The following is a 22,451-nucleotide window of genomic DNA, read 5'->3' as shown; positions in this document are numbered from 1 at the left end:
TTATTCAGATATATCTTCAACAGGTTACCATGATGCTTAATGAATTATTTAACTCAGCACTGATTAGAATTATCCTGAATATCATAATATTTCTTTCACGGCCACCAGCGGGGCTTGGCAGCTTGTCATACAGAAATGTTAACTACACTGTATTTGCTAGAGGAAAGAGTGACTACTACACGGACTGGATGCCTTAGAGATAAAGGCAGTTTCTGAATATTAAATCCCACTTCCTCATTGACATATAAAATTAAGTTCTTAAAAAAAAAAAGGAAAGAAAATGGTGGCATTAAGACAAGCCACACTTAAAAATAAAACAAACCTCCAAGTCTGTTCCATGATACTTGCAATTATAAAGGTCCCCCTAACCTGGCATGGCAAGAACAACCTGCACTCCTGAGTATGTGTAAAGTAACTCCCTTCCAGTAGATCTTCCTCGTAGAGACTCTTAACTCCTCTTCTGCATCCTCGATTTTGGAAAGCTTCTCAAGTATCCTTACATCTTCTAACTATTAAATTTTCCTCACTCCAAGATGAAGTCATGAATTATACACCACGATTTGCAGTATGTGGACAGAAACTGACTATACTAAAAAATACGTAATTTCAAAACTCACAGCGATTTCTGAGAACACAAAGTTCCTTGTAAATTAAAGTCTTCCATTTCCCCCAAACTATTGCTTTATCAAGAATGAATGTGTGTGCTCAGTCGTGTCTGACTCTTTGTGACCCCATGGACTGTAGCTCGCCAGGCTCCTATGTCCATGTGATTTTCCAGGCAAGAATACTGGAGTGGGTTGCCATTTCCTAATCCAGGGGAATCTTCCCAACCCAGGGATCGAACCTGAGTCTCCTGCGTATTCTGCATTGGCAGGTTGGTATATACAACTCTTTAGATGCTGTTAGAACCTTCTCTCACATAAAAAATCTGTCTTCTATTGTTTGACCTTGATAAATACCTAAGGAATAATGAGCTATCATTTATGGCATGTCTCCTGTAAGCTAAACTTTCAACTATGAATTATACAAATTAATTTAATTCTCAGAGTAATCCAATGAGCCCTATCTTACAGAAAAGGAAACAAGTTCAAGAAGTTAAATGACATGCCCTAGGTTACCAAGTTAGCAAGCAGTCGAGCCCTACATAACTCCCTTTAGCTTCAGCGTTTATACTGAGTCTTCATTTTGGCTAGTAATACAGTATCTATTACTGCTTTGTCAATTTCACCATAAATCCTCTGACATTTTCTCAATATATTTACACAAAAGGCTAACAGTTCTTTTGCAAAAATATCAACTTCTCTATTATTCTAGCACAGATACCATCATTCAATAACTACGTTAATGGTGAGATTCATCAGCAATTATTTTTAAAGCAGCAAAACGAACCAGTAAATTTTTTTCCCATGTGTAGATAACACTCTTTTAAATCCTAAAACTTTAACATATGGCAAGAAAAAAGTCATGGGACATGCATGAACTTTCTTCTGTATACTACTTCAACATTCTTTTTTGCACTGACTTTAAAAACTTCTATTTAGATCTTTGTTGAGTCTATTTAAATTGATAAATTTTACAGATGTAAAGGTGAAAATCCCTTCACTGTTAAAAAAAAAAATCATTGACGTGAGGAAGTTAACAGGTGGTGAACTTCTCTAGAAATGTGGTAAGAGAAAAAAGTTTACATAAAAACAAAGTCAAAAATTTCTTAGTGTCAGCATTTCTGATTTATATTCCATTTCATTCAAAGCACTGCAAATACATTTTGCAGATAATATTACTCCTAAATTTTATCTTCAAAGTCAGGAATTTTTACCATGTGGAGATGGGTTATGGCAAGTCTTACAAAACTGTTCAATATAATACCAAAGCAGAAGGTATATATATGTAAGTATAATATTCAGAAAGTGAGTACAAACGTTTAGCGTTGCATTTTTAATATCGTACATATTCATACAGTACTTTCTAAACCACGAGATGCCTTCATACCAGGCTATCTGATCCTTGCAAACAATGGCGGTGAGAAGAGCACACGTGGTATTTCCTTATACACAGAAGAAAAACTGAGGCTTACCCCTAGGTCATTCAGGTGGTAAGTAGCACAGGCCCAGCCTGAAATGAACTGTATGACATGTTAGTTCCCTTCTACCTCCCCATTTAGGAATACTCACTGCCTCCTTAACTGTGGACTAAGTGGGCAAAAATGACACTATCAAGAATTAAAAAAACAAACAAACTATATCTAGATCAAGAAAAAGCCCATTTGAAGATGAGCAGTAAGTCTGAAAATATTTTAAGTATTAAAATATTCAATTTCTAATAATAACATTTAAAAGAGCCACACAGGCTCTATTTTAACAATTTAGTCATCTTTTGGTCACTGGCAGTCTCATTCCACTAGTTTTTCTTAAAGAGTTTTTTTTTTATTTAACTACTGTTAATTTAATTATTTGTGAGTTGGAAGCAGGATTTCTTGTCTTTTATTGGACACTGTTCACACTGAACTGCATATGAAACTCTTTACTGCTCTGTCTATATTTTGCTAACATTTTTATTGGAGCATAGCTGTCTAACAATGTTGTGTTACTTTCTACTGTATTGGTAAAGTGAGTCAACTATACACACCCATACATCACCTTTTTTTGGATTTCTTTCTCATTTAGGTAACCATAGAGCACTGGGTGGAGAAGGCAATGGCACCTCCAGGACTCTTGCCTGAAAAATCCCATGGACGGAGGAGCCTGGTAGGCTATAGTCCATGGGGTCGTGAAGAGTCGGACACGACTGAGCGACTTCACTTTCACTTTTCGCTTTCAGGCACTGGAGAAGGAGATGGCAGCCCACTCCAGTGCTCCTGCCTGGAGAATCCCAGGGACAGGGGAGCCTGGTGGACTGCCGTCTATGGGGTCGCACAGAGTCGGACACGACTGAAGCGACTTAGCAGCAGCAGCAGAGCACTGGGTAGGGCTCCCTGAGCTACCCAGTAGTCAAGAATTCTTAATGTCACTCATTAAACAAGTATTTTGTAAGCACTTCTTAAATGCCGGGATATATTCTAGGCGCTGGAAATTAAGAAAAACAAAACAAAAAAACCCTGTGCCTTCACTGAGGTTACATTCCAGGAGGGAGACAATAAATAGGTAAAATAATGAGTGTATTTGGTGGGGGCTCTGGAGCTAGAGAGAAAAAGTTAAAAAGGTAAAGAGGATAAGGAACGGGCCTGTGTTTTGGGGAGCGAGGGGAAGGAAGCCGTAGGATGTTACCCGTTCACCTGGCAAAGTTTATTACCCACATTCAACAGCTGTTAAGTAAGTCATCATGATACGCGCTACGTGGGAAGAGAATTTACACACTCCTGACATTTCCATCCTCTCCTACTTCAAGAAACAAAAAGAAAATTATTCGACTCCTCGGCACTGCTGCTCTGTACCCCGATTTCTGTATCAGACCTTGTTTCTTTAAGGAGAGAGTAAGCGCGGGGCGGAAAAAAAAAAAAAAAAAAGTTCGATCACTGGTAACAATACCAGTTTGGGAGACTGAAGTTCTTAACAATCGGGTGGGTGATCCTGCGGCGATCGCTCGCTGCCCCGTGTGGCCACCGCCCTTCCAGCGGGCAGCCGGCGCCCGGCTCCGTCGGTTTGCCCCCCAAACCCCGCGAGGCCGCGGCCCCCGGGTCTCCCCGGCCCCCAGCGGCCTGGCCGGCCGGCCGGCCATTCCCCAGCCCGCCCACTGCCCACAGCCAGCTCGGCGCGCAGGGGCCGCCCCCGCAGCCCGCCGGCCCCTAGCCGGCTGCCACGTAACCCTTCGCGGGAACCAGGAACTGCGCGGCCGGCGGGAGGGGGCGACGCGGCGGCCCCGGCCCCTGCGAGCGGGCGGCGGCCAGGCCCCCGGGGCTCCGCAGCCCCAGGCCAGCGCCGGGCGGGGCGGGCCCGCTCTTTGGGGGCCGAGGGGCCGGCACCTCCCCCCTGCCCCGGCCAGGGCCCCCCCGCGGTCCCGGACCGAGGGACTGAGCTGGAAGCCCGGGCCGGCGGCGGGGCGGGCGGTTGGGGCGGGCTGGGCTCACCTCGAACATGAGCCCCAGCAGGAAGAGCATCGCCACACAGGAGACGATGTCCGCGTGATTCTGCAGGACGAATTCGTGGCTCAGGACCGGGGGGTTCTTGCTGCTCTTCTTGCGAATCGCCATGGTGAAGCCGCCGCCCGTGCCTGCAGGTGCTCCGCCCCGGCTCCGCTTTCCCAGCTGCTCACCGACTCTCCGCCGCCGCCGCCGCCGCCTCCCTCTGGCTGCACCTCACAGCCCCGCCGCTGCCGCTCGCTGGGGCTTCACTTCCCATCCCACAGCCAGTACGCAGCCGCCTGGGCCACCCGAAAAAAAAAAAAAAAGAGCCCACGGCGGAAGCGAGCATGCGCATTGGGAGGGACGGCGCTCTCTAGTGCCGCGGCCGGTCTTGCGAGCCCACAGCGCCGCCTAGGGACTGGAGGCTGTCCGCCTGCGGCCCGGCTGGTGGAAGGAACCTGAGCGGTGCCCCGCCGGCTCTGCGCCGGGGCGGGGGTTGGGAGTCCTTTGAGGCGCGAGTTCCCTGTGCCCCTTTAACAGGCTGATTCCGCGCCGAGGTCCGAGGGCGACCACGTGCTACGGTGTGCACTGCTGTAAGCGTTTCCCCCTGCCCTCCTGGCCACACTAGGCTTGGGTGTCAGTGCCTGCTTCCACGTTGATTGTCTCTTCTTGAAAGCCAGTGCCACCAGCAAGATAATCTTGCTACCTAAATGACTACAACTTAACTACATAAGGATAGGGCCATTCTTTGGTGTTCGCATTTGCCTTAAAAGTTAACTTCAGAATTATTATTAACACACCTGAGGACTTTTTATTGTTCTTTGTAGCCTTGAGCTAGTTTTTAAAAAAGAATAACTATTTGGTCTCACCTGTCCATTCCCATACCCCAACGATGTCTGAAGAGATCAGCTTGGGTTTACTGGCTTCTTACTTTTTAACAACACTTCTTGGTAATCAACGAGATGGTTTTTAAAAGTTTATGGATTAGACATGTCCTCCTTTCTCATACTTCTACCCAATATAAGACTTCTGGTATACTTTCTCCCGATGGACTGTGTCACTGTCTACGCATTTGCCAAATCTAGAAATCAAGTCATCCTGGAGTGATCTCTTTCAGCGTCCTTCATATACAGCCTATTGCCACACGCAGGCCATTCAGTCCCTCTCCCCATTTATCACTGCTGCAGCCTCAGGAGGGGACTCATCTCTAGCCTACAATATTACAACTCTGGTGAATCCCTTAATGGTTTAAGAACATGGGTTTTAAAATCAGAATTCTGATCACTTATTACCTGTATGATCATGGACAAGTTACTTCATCTCCATGAAATTCAATTCCTCATTTATTTAGGTATTCAAAAATTTTATTGGTTATCTACTCTATGCTAAGCACTGAGGATAAAGAACTGAAGGAAAAATACAGTTGAACCTATTCTTACAGGCTTTCATTCTAGTATGTGAAGAGGGTCTTTACACAAGATTTAAAAAGTAAAACATATCTTAAATTGAGATGAGAGTTCTGGAGAAAAAGAAAGAAAGGGGACTAGGGAAAATGGGAAATTACATTTGCCTGATGAAGAGGTGAAGGAGCAAACCATGTGGATATCATCAATAAAAAAGAATTGTACCTATTTTGGCAATTAAATGAGATGATTCAAAGAAAGTGCTTAATAGAGAGTTAGGTATGAATGTTAACTATTATTATTTTCCTACTTTCAGATCAAACAATTACTAGTTTTCAGTTCAGTTCAGTTCAGTCTCTCAGTCGTGTCCGACTCTTTGCCACCCCATGAATCGCAGCACACCAGGCCTCCCTGTCCATCACCAACTCCCGGAGTTCACTCAGACTCATGTCCATCGAGTCAGTGATGCCATCCAGCCATCTCATCCTCTTTCATCCCCTTCTCCTCCTGCCCCCAATCCCTCCCAGCGTCAGAGTCTTTTCCAGTGAGTCAACTCTTCGCAGGAGGTGGCCAAAGTACTGGAGTTTCAGCTTTAGCATCATTCCTTCCAATGAACACCCAGGGCTGATCTCCTTTAGAATGGACTGGTTGGATCTCCTTGCAGTCCAAGGGACTCTCAAGAGTCTTCTCCAACACCACAGTTCAAAAGCATCAATTCTTCAGCACTCAGCTTTCTTCACAGTCCAACTCTCGCATCCATACATGACCACTGGAAAAACCATAGCCTTGACTAGATGGACCTTTGTTGGCAAAGTAATGTCTCTGCTTTTCAATATGTTATCTAGGTTTTACTTACTTGCAAATTCCCTTTCAATTTCATATTAAAATGATGCTTCTAACAATTTTTCAAAATTTTTTCATGATTTCCCTTCTCCTTCACAGAAAGCTGTGTGTGCATACTCAGTCACATCCCACTCTTTGCCAGACTGTAGCCCTCCAGGCTCCTCTGTCCATGAAATTTCCCAGGCAAGAATACTGGAGTAGGTTGCCACTTCCTCCTCCAGGGGATCTTCCTGACTTAGGGATTGAACTTGAGTCTCCTGTGTCTCCTGCATTGGAGAGAGGCTGAAGGGTCTAGGGAAAGCTTTTTTTTGGATATGATCTATTTCTTAAAAATTAATTTTCTGAAGTGTAGTTGTTACAATGTCATGTAATTTCTGCTGTATGGCAAAATGATTCAGTTATTCATATATTATTTTTCATATTCTTTTCCATTATGGTTTATCTCAGGATATATTTCCCTGTACTGTACAGTAGGACCTTGCTGCTTATCCATTCTATATGTAATAGTTTATATCTGCTAATCCCAAACTCCCACTTCATTCCTGAATATGATCTGTTGTATGTTTGCACACAGAGAGAATGACCCATTAGAGATGTCTCTTCTGTAGGAGATTCCTACAGATCTGGAAGAGGTGATGGTATCTAGTGTACAAGCAGAGGACCCATGGTAACAGGGATGGTGTTTCCATAGTAACCAGAGGAGAGCAGAGTCTGTGGATAGGTTAAGAATGGCCAGATGAAGTTGTCTTCTGGTTGCTTCTATTGTCTCAGTAAAATATGACATGAAATCATCAGAAGTGGGTATAGCATACTGGAGATTGAAGAGGAAATGGGGTAAAATTGTGGGAGGGCAAATGGATTAGAGGAATGTAATCAGACAGCAGTTCCTCCTTGAGACTTGGGGACCTATATTTAAAGTGAGACTCTGGACTTCATGGTGATCCAGTGGTTAAGAATCTGCCTGCCGATGCAGGGGACAACGGTTCCATCCCTGGTCTAGGAAGATCCCGCATGCCGGCGGAGCAACTAAGCCCACAACTACCAAGCCCGCACTCTGGAGTTGGTGCTCCACATCAAGAGCAGCCACTGACCTGAGAAGCCAGAGCACAGCAACTAGAGAGTAGTCTCGCCTTTCCCCATCTAGAAAAGCCTGCACTCAGCAACAAAGACCCAGCACAGCCAAAAAATAGAGTAAATAAATTTTTTTAAAAAGTGAGACTAGTAAGCAGAGTCCCACAATTGTTTCCAGTCCCCTCACCTTGCTTGGATATAGCTCTGGAGAAGGCAGGGAGCTGGGGGTTGCCAGGCCAGCATGATGGAGGGGCAGGGGGAAAGGAATTGCAGATAAGGCCAGGCTGCGAGGAGGTAGCTGTACTCCTTCCACCCTCCACCCTCCACTCCATCCTTTTTTGCTGTGAAAGGCAAACCTCTCCAGACTGCCTCACCGAGACTCCCTGGCGCTCTGACTTCTAGTTGACTTCAACCAGTGGAAGGCCCTGGCCCAAAACCAGAAGGGAGTTGGGGGTTTATTCTCCCTCAGATCCCTCTTTGTCTTGTGGTGGTTCTCGCTGGGAACATGTTCTCCTGAGGCCACAGGCCCCGTCAGCCTCTCTCTCACATTCTAGCTCTCGCTGGGCTCAGAACCTCCTCTCCGCTGCCTCTTTAGGTTGTTCCTAGTGCCCAGGAGCCATCCTGTCTCCGGTTGTTTCCCTCAGTCAGCCTGCTCCTCTGTCCATAGGCCTTTCATGACACTCCCTGCATCGTGGCCTCTCCTGAGTGAGCCATCTATGCCTTGCTGGTTCCATATTCCCAGATACAGTACTGGGGTCTCAGACTTGGAGATGCCCGTGGAGTGGAAGGTGATTGGAGCGGGGCTAGTTGGCTGAGCAGGACATGGTCACAGAGTGGGGTGCTGGGGATGATGAATCCAGAGGGCCTGTGGTCATTGGCAATGAGACAGGAAAGGCATGATGAAGGACACGGGTGGCGGGAGGGGATGGAGGGGCGCACGTTGGAAGCGATGAGTGAGGCAGTGGGAGAGGAGGGTGCCCTCCATACACTTCATGAATGTTCTGTCACCAAGAGGGAGTTGAGGAGCAGAACAGAAGGGAGCCAGTGAAGGAGCCAGGTGCTGACGTCTGGCACGAAGGAAGAGGATGAAGAGGAGTTGGGAGCTTGGTGAGTGGGTGATGGTGGTGGGGTGGAGGTCAGTGGGTGGTGTAGTTGGAGGGCATGGACTTCCAGAGAGGTGGGGGTTTTGAGATGACAGAGAGCTATCTGTGAGCAGTAGTGAGGGCCACGGGAACACCCACTCCTCCCCTCGGCTCTGTGGCGGGCAAGGTGTGGGAGGGAGAGCAGGTTGGTTTCCAGTTAAGCTGCACCAGGTTTCCATGCAAGAGGGTGAAGAAAATATGCAAAAGGGGGTGGGGAGTTGTAAAGGATCTGGCACAGCTGGGTTGCCAGGGGATGCAGTGGAAGGGTGAGGAGTGGGGAGGTTAGCATAAGTCAAATAAGGGGAGGAAAAGCCACGTGGGGGAGGATGTCCTGGTGGTGGTTGATGCTGGAGACTTGCCTCAAGGGGACTCAGGTGGAGAGCATCCTGCTGCATGGGCAATTACCCAGGTGGCCATTTAGGGGATAATGGGGAATCAGTTCTAATTTTAGCTTCCTTTTTAGGGTGGGCTGCTTCAGAAGCTTACTGGGGGGAGGGGGGACTGCCCTGAAATCCTCTGAAGGTGGGACATGGTGGTGGGGAAAGTGGTCTTGTGAGGCCCTTAGGGCTCTAGAGACCTCTCTTAAGCAGACTGACTGCTCAGGCGTGTCCACCTTTGGCAGCCATCATGGCTCCAGCATGGTACTGGCTCCTATGTGTACAGGTGTTATGTTCTGGGTAAGTGATATACAGGCATTATGTTCTGGGTAAGTGATGTTTTGGCAAGTGTAACTTGGACCCCAGGATATTTTTAATAATTTAAAAAAGAACAAACAGAAAATTGTTTGAAACTGAGTCTGTCCAGGAAAAACTGTGGCATGGGGTTGCTGTAATTATGAAAAATATAGAAGAAACGGAAGGATGATCTTTGCCCTCCAAAGAGTTATTTCTAGTTGGTTGTACAAGACACATATTAAAAAGGGGGGAAAAAACAGTTCTGAGATGATGTGAAAGTAAGTACAACAAGCATGTGTCTAATAAAAGGAAGAACTAAAATGTAACTGTTGGGTTTTGTCATCTCCTAGGGGACAGAAGGATGGAAAATGAGAAACTAATATTTGTTGCATGACTACTATGTTCCAGGTTACATCATTTAGTTTTCATAGAAACCCTATGAAATAGTTGTTAAAATTTTTAAATGGGGAAACTGAGGCTCAGAGAGGTTAAGTAATTTGCCCAAAGTCCCAGCGCTGGCAACCTGTTTGTCTGACAGATCCATTCTTACTTCAATATGAGCAGTCCAAGAGTTTTACTTACCAGGATGACCTTGAACTTTCAGAAAGTGATGATTCTCACTGAAGAAACTGGCTCTGATGGAAACACAGAGCTCAATAATAATAATAAAAAAAAGCAGGTCATATCATTTATCTGTTTACATGCTATTGTCAAATCATTACAGTAAGTTTTAAGAATATAAAATTGCACTCATACTGTGAGGAAGAAATTGTATTTCTATGAGGAAGCAAAATCACTGCTTTAATAGTTGGAAATGATATAATTTTCTTGAGTATAAATGTTACTGCTATTGAAACTATAGACCACATTTATAATATGCTGTTTTTACTCTTAGAAAAGATTGGCAGGGAGAGCTGACTGGTAATGAAAAGACTTTGACCCACTCATACCACTCTTGGGTCCTGCTAAGGGTAGAACTGTGACCTTCTGACCTCTAGAAGCTTAAGGAACTCTAGATGGAGCATCTGCTGCTGCTGCTGCTGCTGCTAAGTCACTTCAGTTATGTCCGACTCTGTGCGACCCCATAGACGGCAGCCCACCAGGCTCCTCTGTCCCTGGGATTCTCCAGGCAAGAACACTGGGGTGGGTTGCCATTTCCTTCTCCAATGCATGAAAGTGAAAAGTGAAAGTGAAATCGCTCAGTCGTGTCCGACTCTTAGCAACCCCATGGACTGCAGCCCACCAGGCTCATCTGCCCATGGGATTTTCCAGGCAAGAGTACTGGAGTCGGGTGCCATTGCCTTCTATCCCTCTTTAAACGATAACTTACTTCACTTTACTTAGTTTCACTTAATTTAGCACACCAAGGGCCCAAGTTAATGCTTCTCTGATAGACTAGAGATCGGTTTCATAAAGTGGTGAACACAAAGTGCAAAAGTAGAAACAGGAAGCTCAAATGGTTTCAAGAAGTTTAGCTTTGAAGGGGAGGAGAAAGCGGGGTAGGTCACTAAAGAACAGGGGGTTAAGGGAGGTTTTGTGTTTGCTTGTGAAGGATGTGACAGTTGAGCATGTTTAGATAATGAGAGAAGGGAAAAGAAGAAGAGGTTGAAGACATTGGGGAAGTGGGGAGAGGTGGGAATATTGATAGGCTGAGGTCTTGAAGGTCTGGGTCCTCCAGAGCATAGGTAGAGGGTTAATTTTCTATAGGAGGGGGCATCTCTTTTCACACTGAAGTGGAGGGAGAAGGAGAGGTCAGTAGACACAAGGCAGTCATGGAGCTGAGTGGAGGTTCTCCTCCCAGTGGTGAGATCAGGGCGGGCAATGCCAGGAAGACTGAGCTACAATCCTATTTTGAAGGAATGAGTTGGGAATAACAGCCATAGTGTGGAAGTAAAGATGGTGGCAGGAGCAGGGTGGCCCTGGGGGGGTTGGGACGGGAGACTGTCAGCCCCACTAACAGGGCTTGGTGATTTGAGGGGAGGGTTAGGACATAGTTTTGGCAACCCATCAAAGGAATGTTTGGTGCAGTGGTGGAGGATGTAGGAGGTTTTCTTTATAATTAAGTAGATCATCATATTATAACTCTCCTAGTTGCAAGGCACTGAAAAGAAAGAGTCAAAAGATTCAACAGATTCAAAAGAAGTTTTGGGAACTGGGACACGTTGTGGATTTTAGGAACTAAAACCAGCCACTTGACCTTATCAAGACCCTCTCTCCATAAATCTTCTTTTCTGTCTTTTGTTTCAGGTTGGCTTCGTTTTTCCCTATTGTCAATGGACTTTATTTACATGTCAGAGAACATGGTCCCTTGCAAGTTTTATCAGAACAATCCCAAGAAAAGATCTAGACTAGGGTGGCTTGGTTGTATGGTCATTTCTAGGACATGTGCTTCTCCCATAGGTTCAGTTCAGTTCAGTTCAGTTCAGTCGCTCAGTTGTGTCCGACTCTTTGCGACCCCATGAATCGCAGCACACCAGGCCTCCCTGTCCATCACCAACTCCTGGAGTCCACCCAAACCCATGTCCATTGAGTCGGTGATGCCATCCAACCATCTCATCCTCTGTCGTCCCCTTCTCCTCCTGCCCCCAGTCCCTCCCAGCATCAGAGTCTTTTCCAATGAGTCAACTCTTCCCATGAGGTGGCCAAAGTACTGGAGTTTCAGCTTTAGCATCATTCCTTCCAAAGAACACCCAGGACTGATCTCCTTCAGAATGGACTGGTTGGATCTCCTTGCAGTCCAAGGGACTCTCAAGAGTCTTCTCCAGCACCACAGTTCAAAAGCATCAATTCTTCTGTGCTCAGCTTTCTTCACAGTCCAACTTTCACATCCACACATGACCACTGGAAAAACCACAGCCTTGACTAGATGGACCTTTGTTGGCAAAGTAATGTCTCTGCTTTTGAATATGCTATCTAGGTTGGTTATAACTTTCCTTCCAAGGAGTAAGCGTCTTTTAATTTCATGGCTGCAATCACCATCTACAGTGATTTTGGAGCCCCCCAAAATAAAGTCTGACACTGTTTCCACTGTTTGTATCTATTATTAGAAGGTGTAGAGGAAGGGTGTTGGGCAAATAAGAACATGAACCAACATAGGTGATCCAGAGAACAATGTTCTAAAGGTAGAGGAACAGCAGCAGGTGCTGGGTCAAGGGAGAAAAATCCAACAGCATATGAACATGAGTGAATGAGAATAATAGATGGAATGGAATAAATGACTTGTGTTTGAGGCAATAGCCAAGGATTCTGGAGATGGGCACAGGGTGGATTTCTGAAATAAACTCAGCAGACAGAGACAGAAGAGGGGTCTTTGAATTTGTTTCACCAGCAAGAGAGTCTCAGGGGCTTCTCACTTGATAGAAGAATCCCATGAGACCTGAGAAACATGGGTTCAATCCCTGTGTCGGAAGGATCCCCTGGAGGAAGGAAATGGCAACCCGCTCCATATTCTTGCTTGAAGAATTGCATGGACAGAGGAACCTGGCAGGCTACGATACAGTCCATGGGGTTGGAAAGGGTTGGACTAAGCATGCAGACACACTACTGTACTATGCAAAAGGGTTTTAGTTCTCGTGAACAGACAGGAAAACAGCGGTTGGTAAGTGGTTCCTAGAAGATTGGTACATGAGGTCACAGCAGAATACTGGGGGCATGTTTCATGAAGTAACTGGAGACTTACCTGCCAAGTAACTCCTCTGACAGGAAGGCCACTCAGTCATTCATGTTCACCTGAGGAGTGTGAGATAATGAGTGTATTGTTCCGTGCCAAAAACTTTGCTCAACTGTTTCTAAAATTAGAAGGTCTTATGCCTCAGGGAATTCATGACTGGTGGAGCTGACATGATGTCTTGTAGCCATCAGAAAAATGGTCTATGGCTCGGTGCCCAGTAGAGCCAAGGTCTTGGGGTGATGGCCAAAGATGCTTTGGAGCCATTTCCCTGTTTGCATCAGCCCTTGTGCTCAAAGGCAGAGCTTCCAGCACAAGTGAAAACAATTAAAATGTGTATAATTCTTTGCAGTCCCCCAAGCACTGTTGATATACATTATTAATTTTAATCTTCATATTAACCAGGAACATAATGTTTTCCCTATTTCAAATAAGGAAGCTTCTGCTCAGTAAAATAACATAAGACTTTACAACTACTACATTTTAATTCCCAAGATGAAGAATGTGCATTTTATCTTGTAAAGTTATGGTAAGATCTTACTGAAGAGCAAATATGGTGCTTTATGGAGCTTAATTGGTGTGAGTCCAAGTGAAATAATTAGGGAATATGTGAGTGTGTTCTGTTAACAAAATAAATAGCAACTAACTTTTATGGGGTGCCAAGCACTGCACTAAACACAATGAACATTTAATACTCACAACTCCTTGTTGCATCATTAGGTACCACCGTCAATCTTTATAGATGAGGAACTGATTGGACAAATAATATTCCTAAACCATTACAACCACCACCGCTACCATGATGAATGGAAACAGGAATAGGCCACGTTCAAGGAAATCAATCAGTAGCAGTTTGCTTTAACTCAGGAAATGAGCACTAGGCCAGGGAAGGAAAGAGATAGGGGTACATCCCTGAGACCGAGTAAGAGAAATGACAGGCTGTATTCACACCTGTGAAGCAAGCCCCTTTCATTTCCTAAGCAGTTTATCACTCTGGGGCATCTCTCACACCCACCAGCATTTTCTTTGGTCTTCAGATGGTAGCTACATCCTCAAACGATAATGTAAATATTCCCTTGCTAAGTGGTGTAGGGATTAAAAGAAATATGAGCAATCAGGGACAAATTCGGCTGAGGACATGAGAGAGTGGTGATGCTATTTAACCCAGATGGTGATTTGGGAAGGGGAGGTGATCAGGAATATGAGGATTGTGAACTCTTCTGAACTGAGAAGAGTTCAGTTTTAGACGGATGGAATTTCTTCACACTGAAGTCTGGACTTGGTCAGACAGCCGCATGAACAGTTCCTGCCAATAGCAAAAGATTCAAGCTCTAGCATATATTTGGTGGTGATGGTTAACATGACTAAATGGATTAGCTCTTTGAAGTGGTGAAGAAAAGAAAGAGGAACAACAAACTGAGTCTTGGGAGTGCCTGTACTGAAGAGGCTGAAGCGGGGCAATCAGTATCTTAATTATGCATCAGCATTTAATCACAATGGTTTTCAGAGTATTTTTCTAACAGTAATTTCCCTGAAGTCTCCATACACTCTGGATGATGAAACTTTTAAGAACTCAAAACAATCTCTTAGTCTTTCATCCTAACAAGTGATTTATTTTAGGCTTAAATGCTATTGCAGGGAATGTGCTGGTCCAAAGAGTAGAATTATTATAAAATATTTCCTCTGAAGTTGAAATTCATTAAAAAATACTAAATGAGACAATTAATAAAACAGGGGAAGAAAAGGACAATGATTATATTAAAAAACCAAATTCCAAGAAAAACTGCTTTAAAACTAGCTTCCAAGAAGGCAAAGTGTGAACATGGTGAATTAAGTAAGATATTTGTCCCATGCAGAGTGTATGAAGCATGGTTAATTATTAATATCCTATGGATCCTCCCAAATCTGTAGACTCTGGTGGGTCTGGGAAGCTATATATGTTTTCAAAGTTCCCTCTCATTTAGTCTCACTTTCTCGCAACCAGTGAAGTTGCTTAGTCGTGTCCAACTCTGCGATCACATGCAGCCTACCAGGCTCCTCCATCCATGGAATTTTCCAGGCAAGAGTACTGGAGTGGATTGCCATTTCCTTCTCCAGGGGATCTTCCCGATCCAGGGATCGAACCCAGGTCTCCTACATTGCAGGCAGATGCTTTACTGTCTGAGCTACCAGGGCAGCCCAAAGTTCCCTAGGTGATTCTAATAATCAGTCAAATTTGACGAGTCTTAGACTAATAAATGGCTTCCCTGGTGGCTCAGGTGGTAAAGAATCTGCCAGCTATGCAGGAGACCTGGGTTCTGTCCCTGGGTCAGGAAGATCCCCCAGAGAAGGGAATGGCTACCCACTCCAGTATTCTTGCCTGGAGAATTCCATGGACAGAGGAGTCTGGCAGGCTACGGTCCATGGGTCCCAAAAAGTTGGACACAACTGAGCGACTAAGCACACATAGACAGACTAATAAAGGAAACAGACCAGTTCATAAGAGAACAACTTTTTCTCTAGCTCTAAAATCTGAAAGAGATTTCATTCTGTGAACACTGAAGAACACTGAATAATAAAATACATAATGTCCTCAATAGCATTAAAAAAAAAAAAAAAAAAAAAAAAAAAGGCCGAGATTTTATATGTGTGGATCTTACCCTGACTTTGAGAAATAAAACCCCAAGACATAAAACTAAATTCTGTTCATGTGAGTAAAGAACCATATGGGTCAATGGGAAAAATTATATTCCTTGGTCCTTTTCAGGAATTCTGATTCAATAAATCTGGTTAGGGACCAGAAATTTGCTTATTTGTAAAAAGTTGTTGTTCAGTCCCTAAGTTGTGTCTAACTCTTTGCGACCCCATGGACTGCAGCACACCAGGCTTCCCTGCGCTTCACTATTTCCTGGAGTTTGCTCAAACTCATGTCCACTGAGTCGATGATGCCATCCAACCATCTCATCCTCTGTTGCCCCTTTGTCCTCCTGTAGTACCCCAGTTGATAGTGATGAAAGTGGTTCAAGACCATATTTTTGCACTAAGAGAATGGATGGTTAAAAATATTCCTTAAAGTTTTGGGTTTACATATAAAATCTTGAGATATGCCATTTGTGATCGATATGTTCACCATTTTTAAAAACTGAAGCAGGAGAAAGCAGCAGGATTAATCTACTTCCACAAAGTAGGCTGGGAATAATTCTGTGGTATAAAAGCAGAGAGCTTCTTTCAGTGAAAAATTTTCTTCAACCCTTGGGAAAATTGTAAAAGCATGGGCTGCATCATATGCCATTAGAATAGATGTCAGTCTCACTGAAAGGAAGAAGTGGATAATAGGATTGACATTCTATTATCACAGGTGATGATTTAGCAGTCTCAACCTCCCATTTCCTCCCTTCCATTATCGTATAAGGCAATTTTAATCAATGTTTACATTATTGCCTATGTAAAGTTGAAGAGTCAGATAGTGTTTCGTACTTATTTCCTTCCTAGCATCACTTTTGTTTTCTGGAATCAATAATTGTCTCATTTCCGCCCCATCCCTACCCCCAGTATAGTTTTCTAATAACTGATTGTGGCTTCAGTTGCTCAGCTAGACCTGTTGTCTGATCACCAGCAGTTCTTTTTTCCCCAAAGCCCCAAGCATCCCATGTAACATTTCATTTTCCACACCACCCGCCCCCCCCATCTCTCTCTGAAGCCTTCATTTCCTCTTGCTCCAATCTACAGGGTATGGGGACACTTTTGTCTTAGAACTCACTTTTGTGTGTGTGTGTGTTGGGGGGGGGGCACAGGACTGCTTGTGGGATCTTAGTTCCTAGACCAGGGATCGAACCCAGAGCTGTCGTCAGTGAGAGAGCAGAGTCCTAACCGCTGGATCTCCAGGGAATTCCCTTAGAACTCACTTTTGACATTTTTCTGTGTGGGATTTGCTATTTCAATCGTGGGCTTTCCTTTCCCTTGTTTTTCTGAAGTGCATTATCCAGCAATTCCCCAAAGAGAGGTGCATGGCAGACATTCTTCTTGAGTCCTTACCTGTGCACATGATTGATGGTTGGTTAACAACTTCTAGGACACAAAAAATTTCTCCCTCAGGTATTTGAAGGCATCATGTCCTAAAACCCACTGTTACGTTGAAGAAGCCTGTGCCATTTAGATTCATGCTCCCTTCTAAGTGAGTCTAACCCCCTAATCCTACCGACACACCCACAGCCTGAAGATTTGAAGGGCTTCTCCTTGTTTTCATTCCTATACCCAGACCCTCAGCTACCCATATGTTCTCTCGGAAGGTAACCACTGTTACTGTTTTTTAAAACTTGGGGGTATTTTCCAAGAGACACTGTCTGTGTACACAAGTAAATACACTTATATAGGCTCCTCCTTCACTTTCCACTTCAATTTTATTTTTAAATTTTTTTGGAGTATAGTTGCTTTACCATGTTGTTTCTGCCACACAGCAAAGTGCATCAGCCACAGGTATACATATATCCCCTCTTTTTTGGATATCCTTCTCATTTAGGTTACCACAGAGCATTGAGTAGAGTTGCCTGTGCTACCGAGTAGGTTCTCACTGGTTATCTATTTTAAACACAGTATCAATAGTATATATATGTCAATCCCAATTTCCCAATCCCTCCCTCCACTCCTTTCCCCCTTGGTATCCATACCTTTGTTCTCTACAACTGTGTCTTTACTTCTGCTTTGCAAATAAGATCAAGTATACTATTTTCCTAGATTCCACATACATGCAATACCGTGAACAAATACAATATTTGTTTTTCTGACTTACTTCACTCTGTGACAATCTTTAGGTTTATCCATGAGTATGTTACTGGCATCGCATTCTCTGCTTTAATTTCCAGATGTTTCAAAAGGCCCAGCATCAATGTGGCTGGAACTAAGACTTTCACAATCAATATTTCAAATATTGAACTTTTTTTCTAACAAACCCAAGTATTTTAAGCTCCCTGCAAATGGGAAAGACAGATGAATTTTCCTGTACCAATAATGCCTGGAAACTGGTACCAAGATGTAGGGCGATGCACTGTGCTGGTGAGAGAGAAAGACTGGCAAGGAAGCGGGTGCAGAAGTCCAGCACGGGTAGACTTAAGAGAAACCCGCATTTAAATCTTTTCTCATTTTCTCCAGGATTCTAGCCTCACTGCTACTAGTCAGCTTTACTTTTTAACTTTTATCTTGGGGTACAGTTCAATGTTATGTTAGTTTCCAATGCACAGCAACATGATTCAGTCATACATATACCCTTTTTCAAATGAGTTTCCCATATAGGTTATTAAGTTTACTTTTTCTTGAAGTGACAACCTGGATGTACGAAAATACTCACAAATAACTTACAAATACTCAAAAGATCCCCCAGAAGCAGTCAGGAAAGATTCGGGTTTCAGAGAATTGGCCCAGTCATTCCATCAGCTACTGCAGAGCTATAATTTATTTATTATCTATTGATATTTTATACACACTGGACAGAAGGAAATGCTATTCAGGAAGGAATTGATACTGGTCAAGAATCCTTCTTTGACCCTTTTCTCCATCTGAGGACAGCCCTTGTCCTCTCTGACCACAGGGGTGGCATGTGACCAGAGCCGGGCCCAAAACAGAACTTCATGCTTCCTTGACCGTGGGGACTGGCCTAACAAATGGGTAATGAGCCAGTGTAAGTCATTGAGTCCTTCCCCTAGGAGTTTCCAAACTGAAGCTGGAAGAACCAGCTTTCCCGGCTGGTGAAGAGCTCACAGCTGCCCATAGTCATGTCCTGCACCATGTGAAGAAGCCAGTCTGTCATGGAGGCTTGGACTCAAAACAATAAAAGACCAGAGAGGTGTCTGGGGTTGACCTGATAGGATCCAATTCTTCACTCTTGTTCACAAGCCTGACTTCACCTTCCTCCATCTCAGGTTGGTTACATTTGCCAACTAACTTCCTTTTTTGCTTACACTAGTTTTGTCACTTGCAATAGAATATATCTTATCTATTTAGCCCCAGCTCTGGACTTCCCTGGTGGCTCAGACGGTAAAGCGTCTGTCTACGATGCGGGAGACCCAGGTTCGATCCCTGGGTTGGGAAGATCCCTTGGAGAAGGAAATGGCAATCCACTCCAGTACTATTGCCTGGAAAATCCCATGGACAGAGGAGCCTGGTAGGCTACAGTACATGGGGTCGCTAAGAGTCGGACACAACTGAGCGACTTCACGATCATGATCTATATACCTAAGTGCTTACCCGGAATCTCCCTCTGGATGTTCCTTGGTACTTCAGACTCACACCTACAGTACAATGCATCGTTCCTCCCATCCTCCCTCTACCTACTTCATTTCCTGTATTCTATCTTCCTGGTTATCAACTTGGCCACTGGCCAGCTGCCCAGGCCAGAAACCTCCAGCCCCACTGGGTTTCTTCCTTTCCACCTGATCCCCATCCCTCAGGACCTAATGGGTCTCTAAGTTCTTTTCCTCTTCACAAATATTTCTTGTATCTGTTCCTCTGTCTTCTACTACATTTGAGACTCCTGTGGCCTATTTTCTCCTTTCCCTGTGATGCTGAAAAGGCCATCTCAGAATGCTTACTCTGTGTATTGTGTCTGATGAATGGAGTATGCTTCTAATAAAATTTCCTGGGACCTTTCTAGTCCCAGATGATTGGTCTAGAGAATTTTACCCTAAAGTCTGGTCGATAACATATAAGGATGGCAGGAGAGCTTTCAAGAGAGATATGGAAGATTAATTACAACAATCAGGTCCTCTTCTATGAGGTGATCTGAATCTGAGACACCTAGAGGGCTACTCAGTGGCTCCAAACAAAAGCTGAACATATACAGAGAAAGGACAGAGGTGATGAGAAGAATGTAGACACTCTTGAGAAACTAGGAAATGGGTAAGCAGAAGGTATGAATAATCCACAACCTATGGGTGTACTCAATAGAGGGTAAAGTAATTGACTGGAGTGACAGAAACAAGAAGAGCAAAATTACCATCACGGTTGGGGGCAAACTCTCTGGTAAGGAAGCAACAAAATTATACTAGTCCTGGCCCCGACCACCACCTGCTTTTCAATTGCTAAGTTGTGTATACTCCAGCCTGTGTGGCTGGAGGACAGCACATTGGTTCCTATGAGTTTCTGTGTTCCCATGAGATGCTTTTTATCCTTATGACCTCAACCCACAACACTATACAGTGTAGTGTAGTCATATAAATTAATTCCCCAGCCATGTGATGTTTTGCTCTGTTAACGTGCCTACATTATTTCCTCCAACTAGAACAATCTTCTCATGTCCCAAAGTGTTAGTTGCTCAGTCATGTCTGACTCTATGGGACCCCACGGACTGTAGCTTCACCAGGTTCCTCTGTCCATGGGATTCTCCAGGCAAGAATACTGGAGTGGACAGCCATTTCCTTCTCCATGGGATCTTCCTGACCCAGGGATTGAACCTGGGTCTCCTGCACTGCAGGCAGACGCTACCATCTGAGCCACCATGGAAGCCCTCTCATGTACAAAATACCCCTAAATTTGTCACACGGCTGCACTGCTGCTTACTTTTCAAGACTGGGCGTAGGCTCCTCTAAGCAGTTTTCCTGGAGAAGGCAACGGCACCCCACTCCAGTACTCTTGCCTGGAAAATCCCACGGACAGAGGAGCCTGGTAGGCTGTAGTCCATGGGGTCGCTAAGAGTCGGGCACGACTGAGCGACTTCACTTTCACTTTTCACTTTCATGCATTGGAGAAGGCAATGGCAACCCACTCCAGTATTCTTGCCTGGAGAACCCCAGGGACAGAGGAGCCTGGTGGGCTGCCGTCTATGGGGTCGCACAGAGTCGGACACGACTGAAGCGACTTAGCAGCAGCAGCAGCAGCAGCAGTTTTCCATATCCCATCCAGGTTACACACTCTTCCTTTACTCCAGACTTACTGCTACTGCTATATTGTAACCGTGTGTCTCCACAAGCAGACGAGCTTCTGATGAGAGCGGGATGCTGTTCTGTTTCTCTTTGTATCCCTAGTGCTGGCCCAGGATCCACACAAAGCAGATACTTAGTGGATGGTATTGTTTTTGTTAGAGGTACATATATACAATGGAATATTACTTGGCCATAAAAGGAACAAAATTGGGCCATTTGTAAAGACGTGAATGGACCTAGAGGCTGTCACAGAATGAATTAGGTCAGAAAGAGAAAAACAAATAATGTATATTAATGCATATATGTGGAATGTAGAAAAATGGTACAGATGAACCTATTTGCAGGGCAGGAACAGAGATGCAGATATAATGGATGAGTAGACATAGGGGTGTAAGGAGAGGGTGGGGTAAATTGGGAGGGTAGCACTGACATATATACACTACCATGTGTAAGACAGCTACTGGGAAACTGCTATATAGCACAGGGAGCTCAGCTCTGCAGGAAAAAATGTAAAAGATAAAAAGAGAGACAAAAGAGGTAGGGATAGAGATCCGTCCCGGGAATGGAGTCTTAAAAAAGAGAGAGGTTTCCAAACACTGGGAAACACTCTCACTGGCGAGTCTGTGGCAAGCCTTGGAACCTCAGAAGGCAACATAACTGTGAAGAAAAATAAATAAATAATTAAAACCCACAGATTACGTGCCCAACGGTAACTCCCACAGGAGAGGCAGTGCAGACACCTATATCCGCTACTAGCAAGCGGGGCCTGGGCAGGGAGGCGCGGGCTGCATTGCTTAGGGTAAGGACTGGGCCTGAATGCCCCGAGGACAATCTGAGGGAACTAACTTGAGATAGCAAACCAGACTGTGGGATAGCTATCCTGCGAAAAGCCCTAATCTAAGACACTGCCAAGCCCGCTCACAGAACAAAGGACTGAGCAGAGCTAGCCAGCTGCAGACTGGCCCATCCCCCACTGGAGACAGGCAGAGGAGGGCAGCCAGAACCGGAAGGGGACAATCGTGGCCCCAGAGAGGCATCATTTACCAAACTGCAAGGGGGCTTCGTTGCTAACCAAGACTTCTTGGGATTCTGGATGGTCAACATCTGCTGGGAGGGTTGCAGCCAGAAATCAGCTCCCCAGAGGAGACACAAGGCACACCTGAGAAGACGAGCTCATTGTACATCCAGAAAACCAAGCGGCAGGGACGGGGGAGGTGATAAGTCACAGCCTTCAATTGGGGGTGACCACGCTCGCCAAGCACCTGGTCACCTGAGCTGCTTGGACCTGGGAAGGGCACAAAACGCAGGCCCAACAGAGTCTGCGCCTTTGTGGAGTACCCGAGTACCTGAACCTGAGCGACTTAGACCTGGGAAGTGCATACAACCCAGGGCCGGCCTGAGACAGTTCCCGGCAGAGCAACCTAGAGCCTAAGCAGTGTAGACAGGGAAAGCACACACGCCGTGAGTGGGGGCAAACCCAGTGTGGCCGAGACACTGAGAGCACATGCCAGTGATATTTGTTTGCAGCATCCCTCCCTCCCCACAGCACGACTGAAAAAGGGAGCCTAAAAAAGTGATTACCACCGCCCCCTTGTGTCAGGGTGGAAATTAGACACTGAAGAGACCAGCAAACAGAAGAAGGTAAAACAAACAGAGGGAACCACCTTTGAAGTGACAGGTGCAATAGATTAAAACCCTGTAG

General features: G+C 45.0%; 1 protein-coding gene and 1 non-coding gene across 4 annotated transcripts in view; one reads left to right on the top strand and one right to left on the bottom strand.

Annotated features, from left to right (window-relative positions):
• TRAM1 (translocation associated membrane protein 1) overlaps positions 1 to 4,372 on the bottom strand; it is a 33,775-nt gene extending 29,403 nt beyond the window's left edge. The window contains exon 1 of one of the 3 annotated variants that reach the window (XM_070382279.1): positions 4,064 to 4,372. In XM_070382279.1, the coding sequence (XP_070238380.1) occupies positions 4,064 to 4,186 (123 nt within the window). In that variant the 5' untranslated portion in view covers positions 4,187 to 4,372. The remainder of the gene's footprint in view (positions 1 to 4,063) is intronic. The other 2 variants (XM_070382278.1, XM_070382280.1) reach the window with 2 other exon arrangements.
• Positions 4,373 to 18,848: 14,476 nt separating this feature from the next.
• On the top strand, positions 18,849 to 18,920 carry TRNAR-ACG (transfer RNA arginine (anticodon ACG)). Its single transcript has one exon. It is a non-coding gene; the product is annotated as a tRNA-Arg (tRNA).
• The last annotated feature ends 3,531 nt before the right edge of the window (positions 18,921 to 22,451 follow it).

The sequence above is a fragment of the Bos mutus genome, chromosome 14, assembly GCF_027580195.1.
Source record: "Bos mutus isolate GX-2022 chromosome 14, NWIPB_WYAK_1.1, whole genome shotgun sequence".
In the NCBI taxonomy this organism is placed as follows: domain Eukaryota; kingdom Metazoa; phylum Chordata; class Mammalia; order Artiodactyla; family Bovidae; genus Bos; species Bos mutus.
This window is presented reverse-complemented; position numbering and strand designations above follow the sequence as displayed.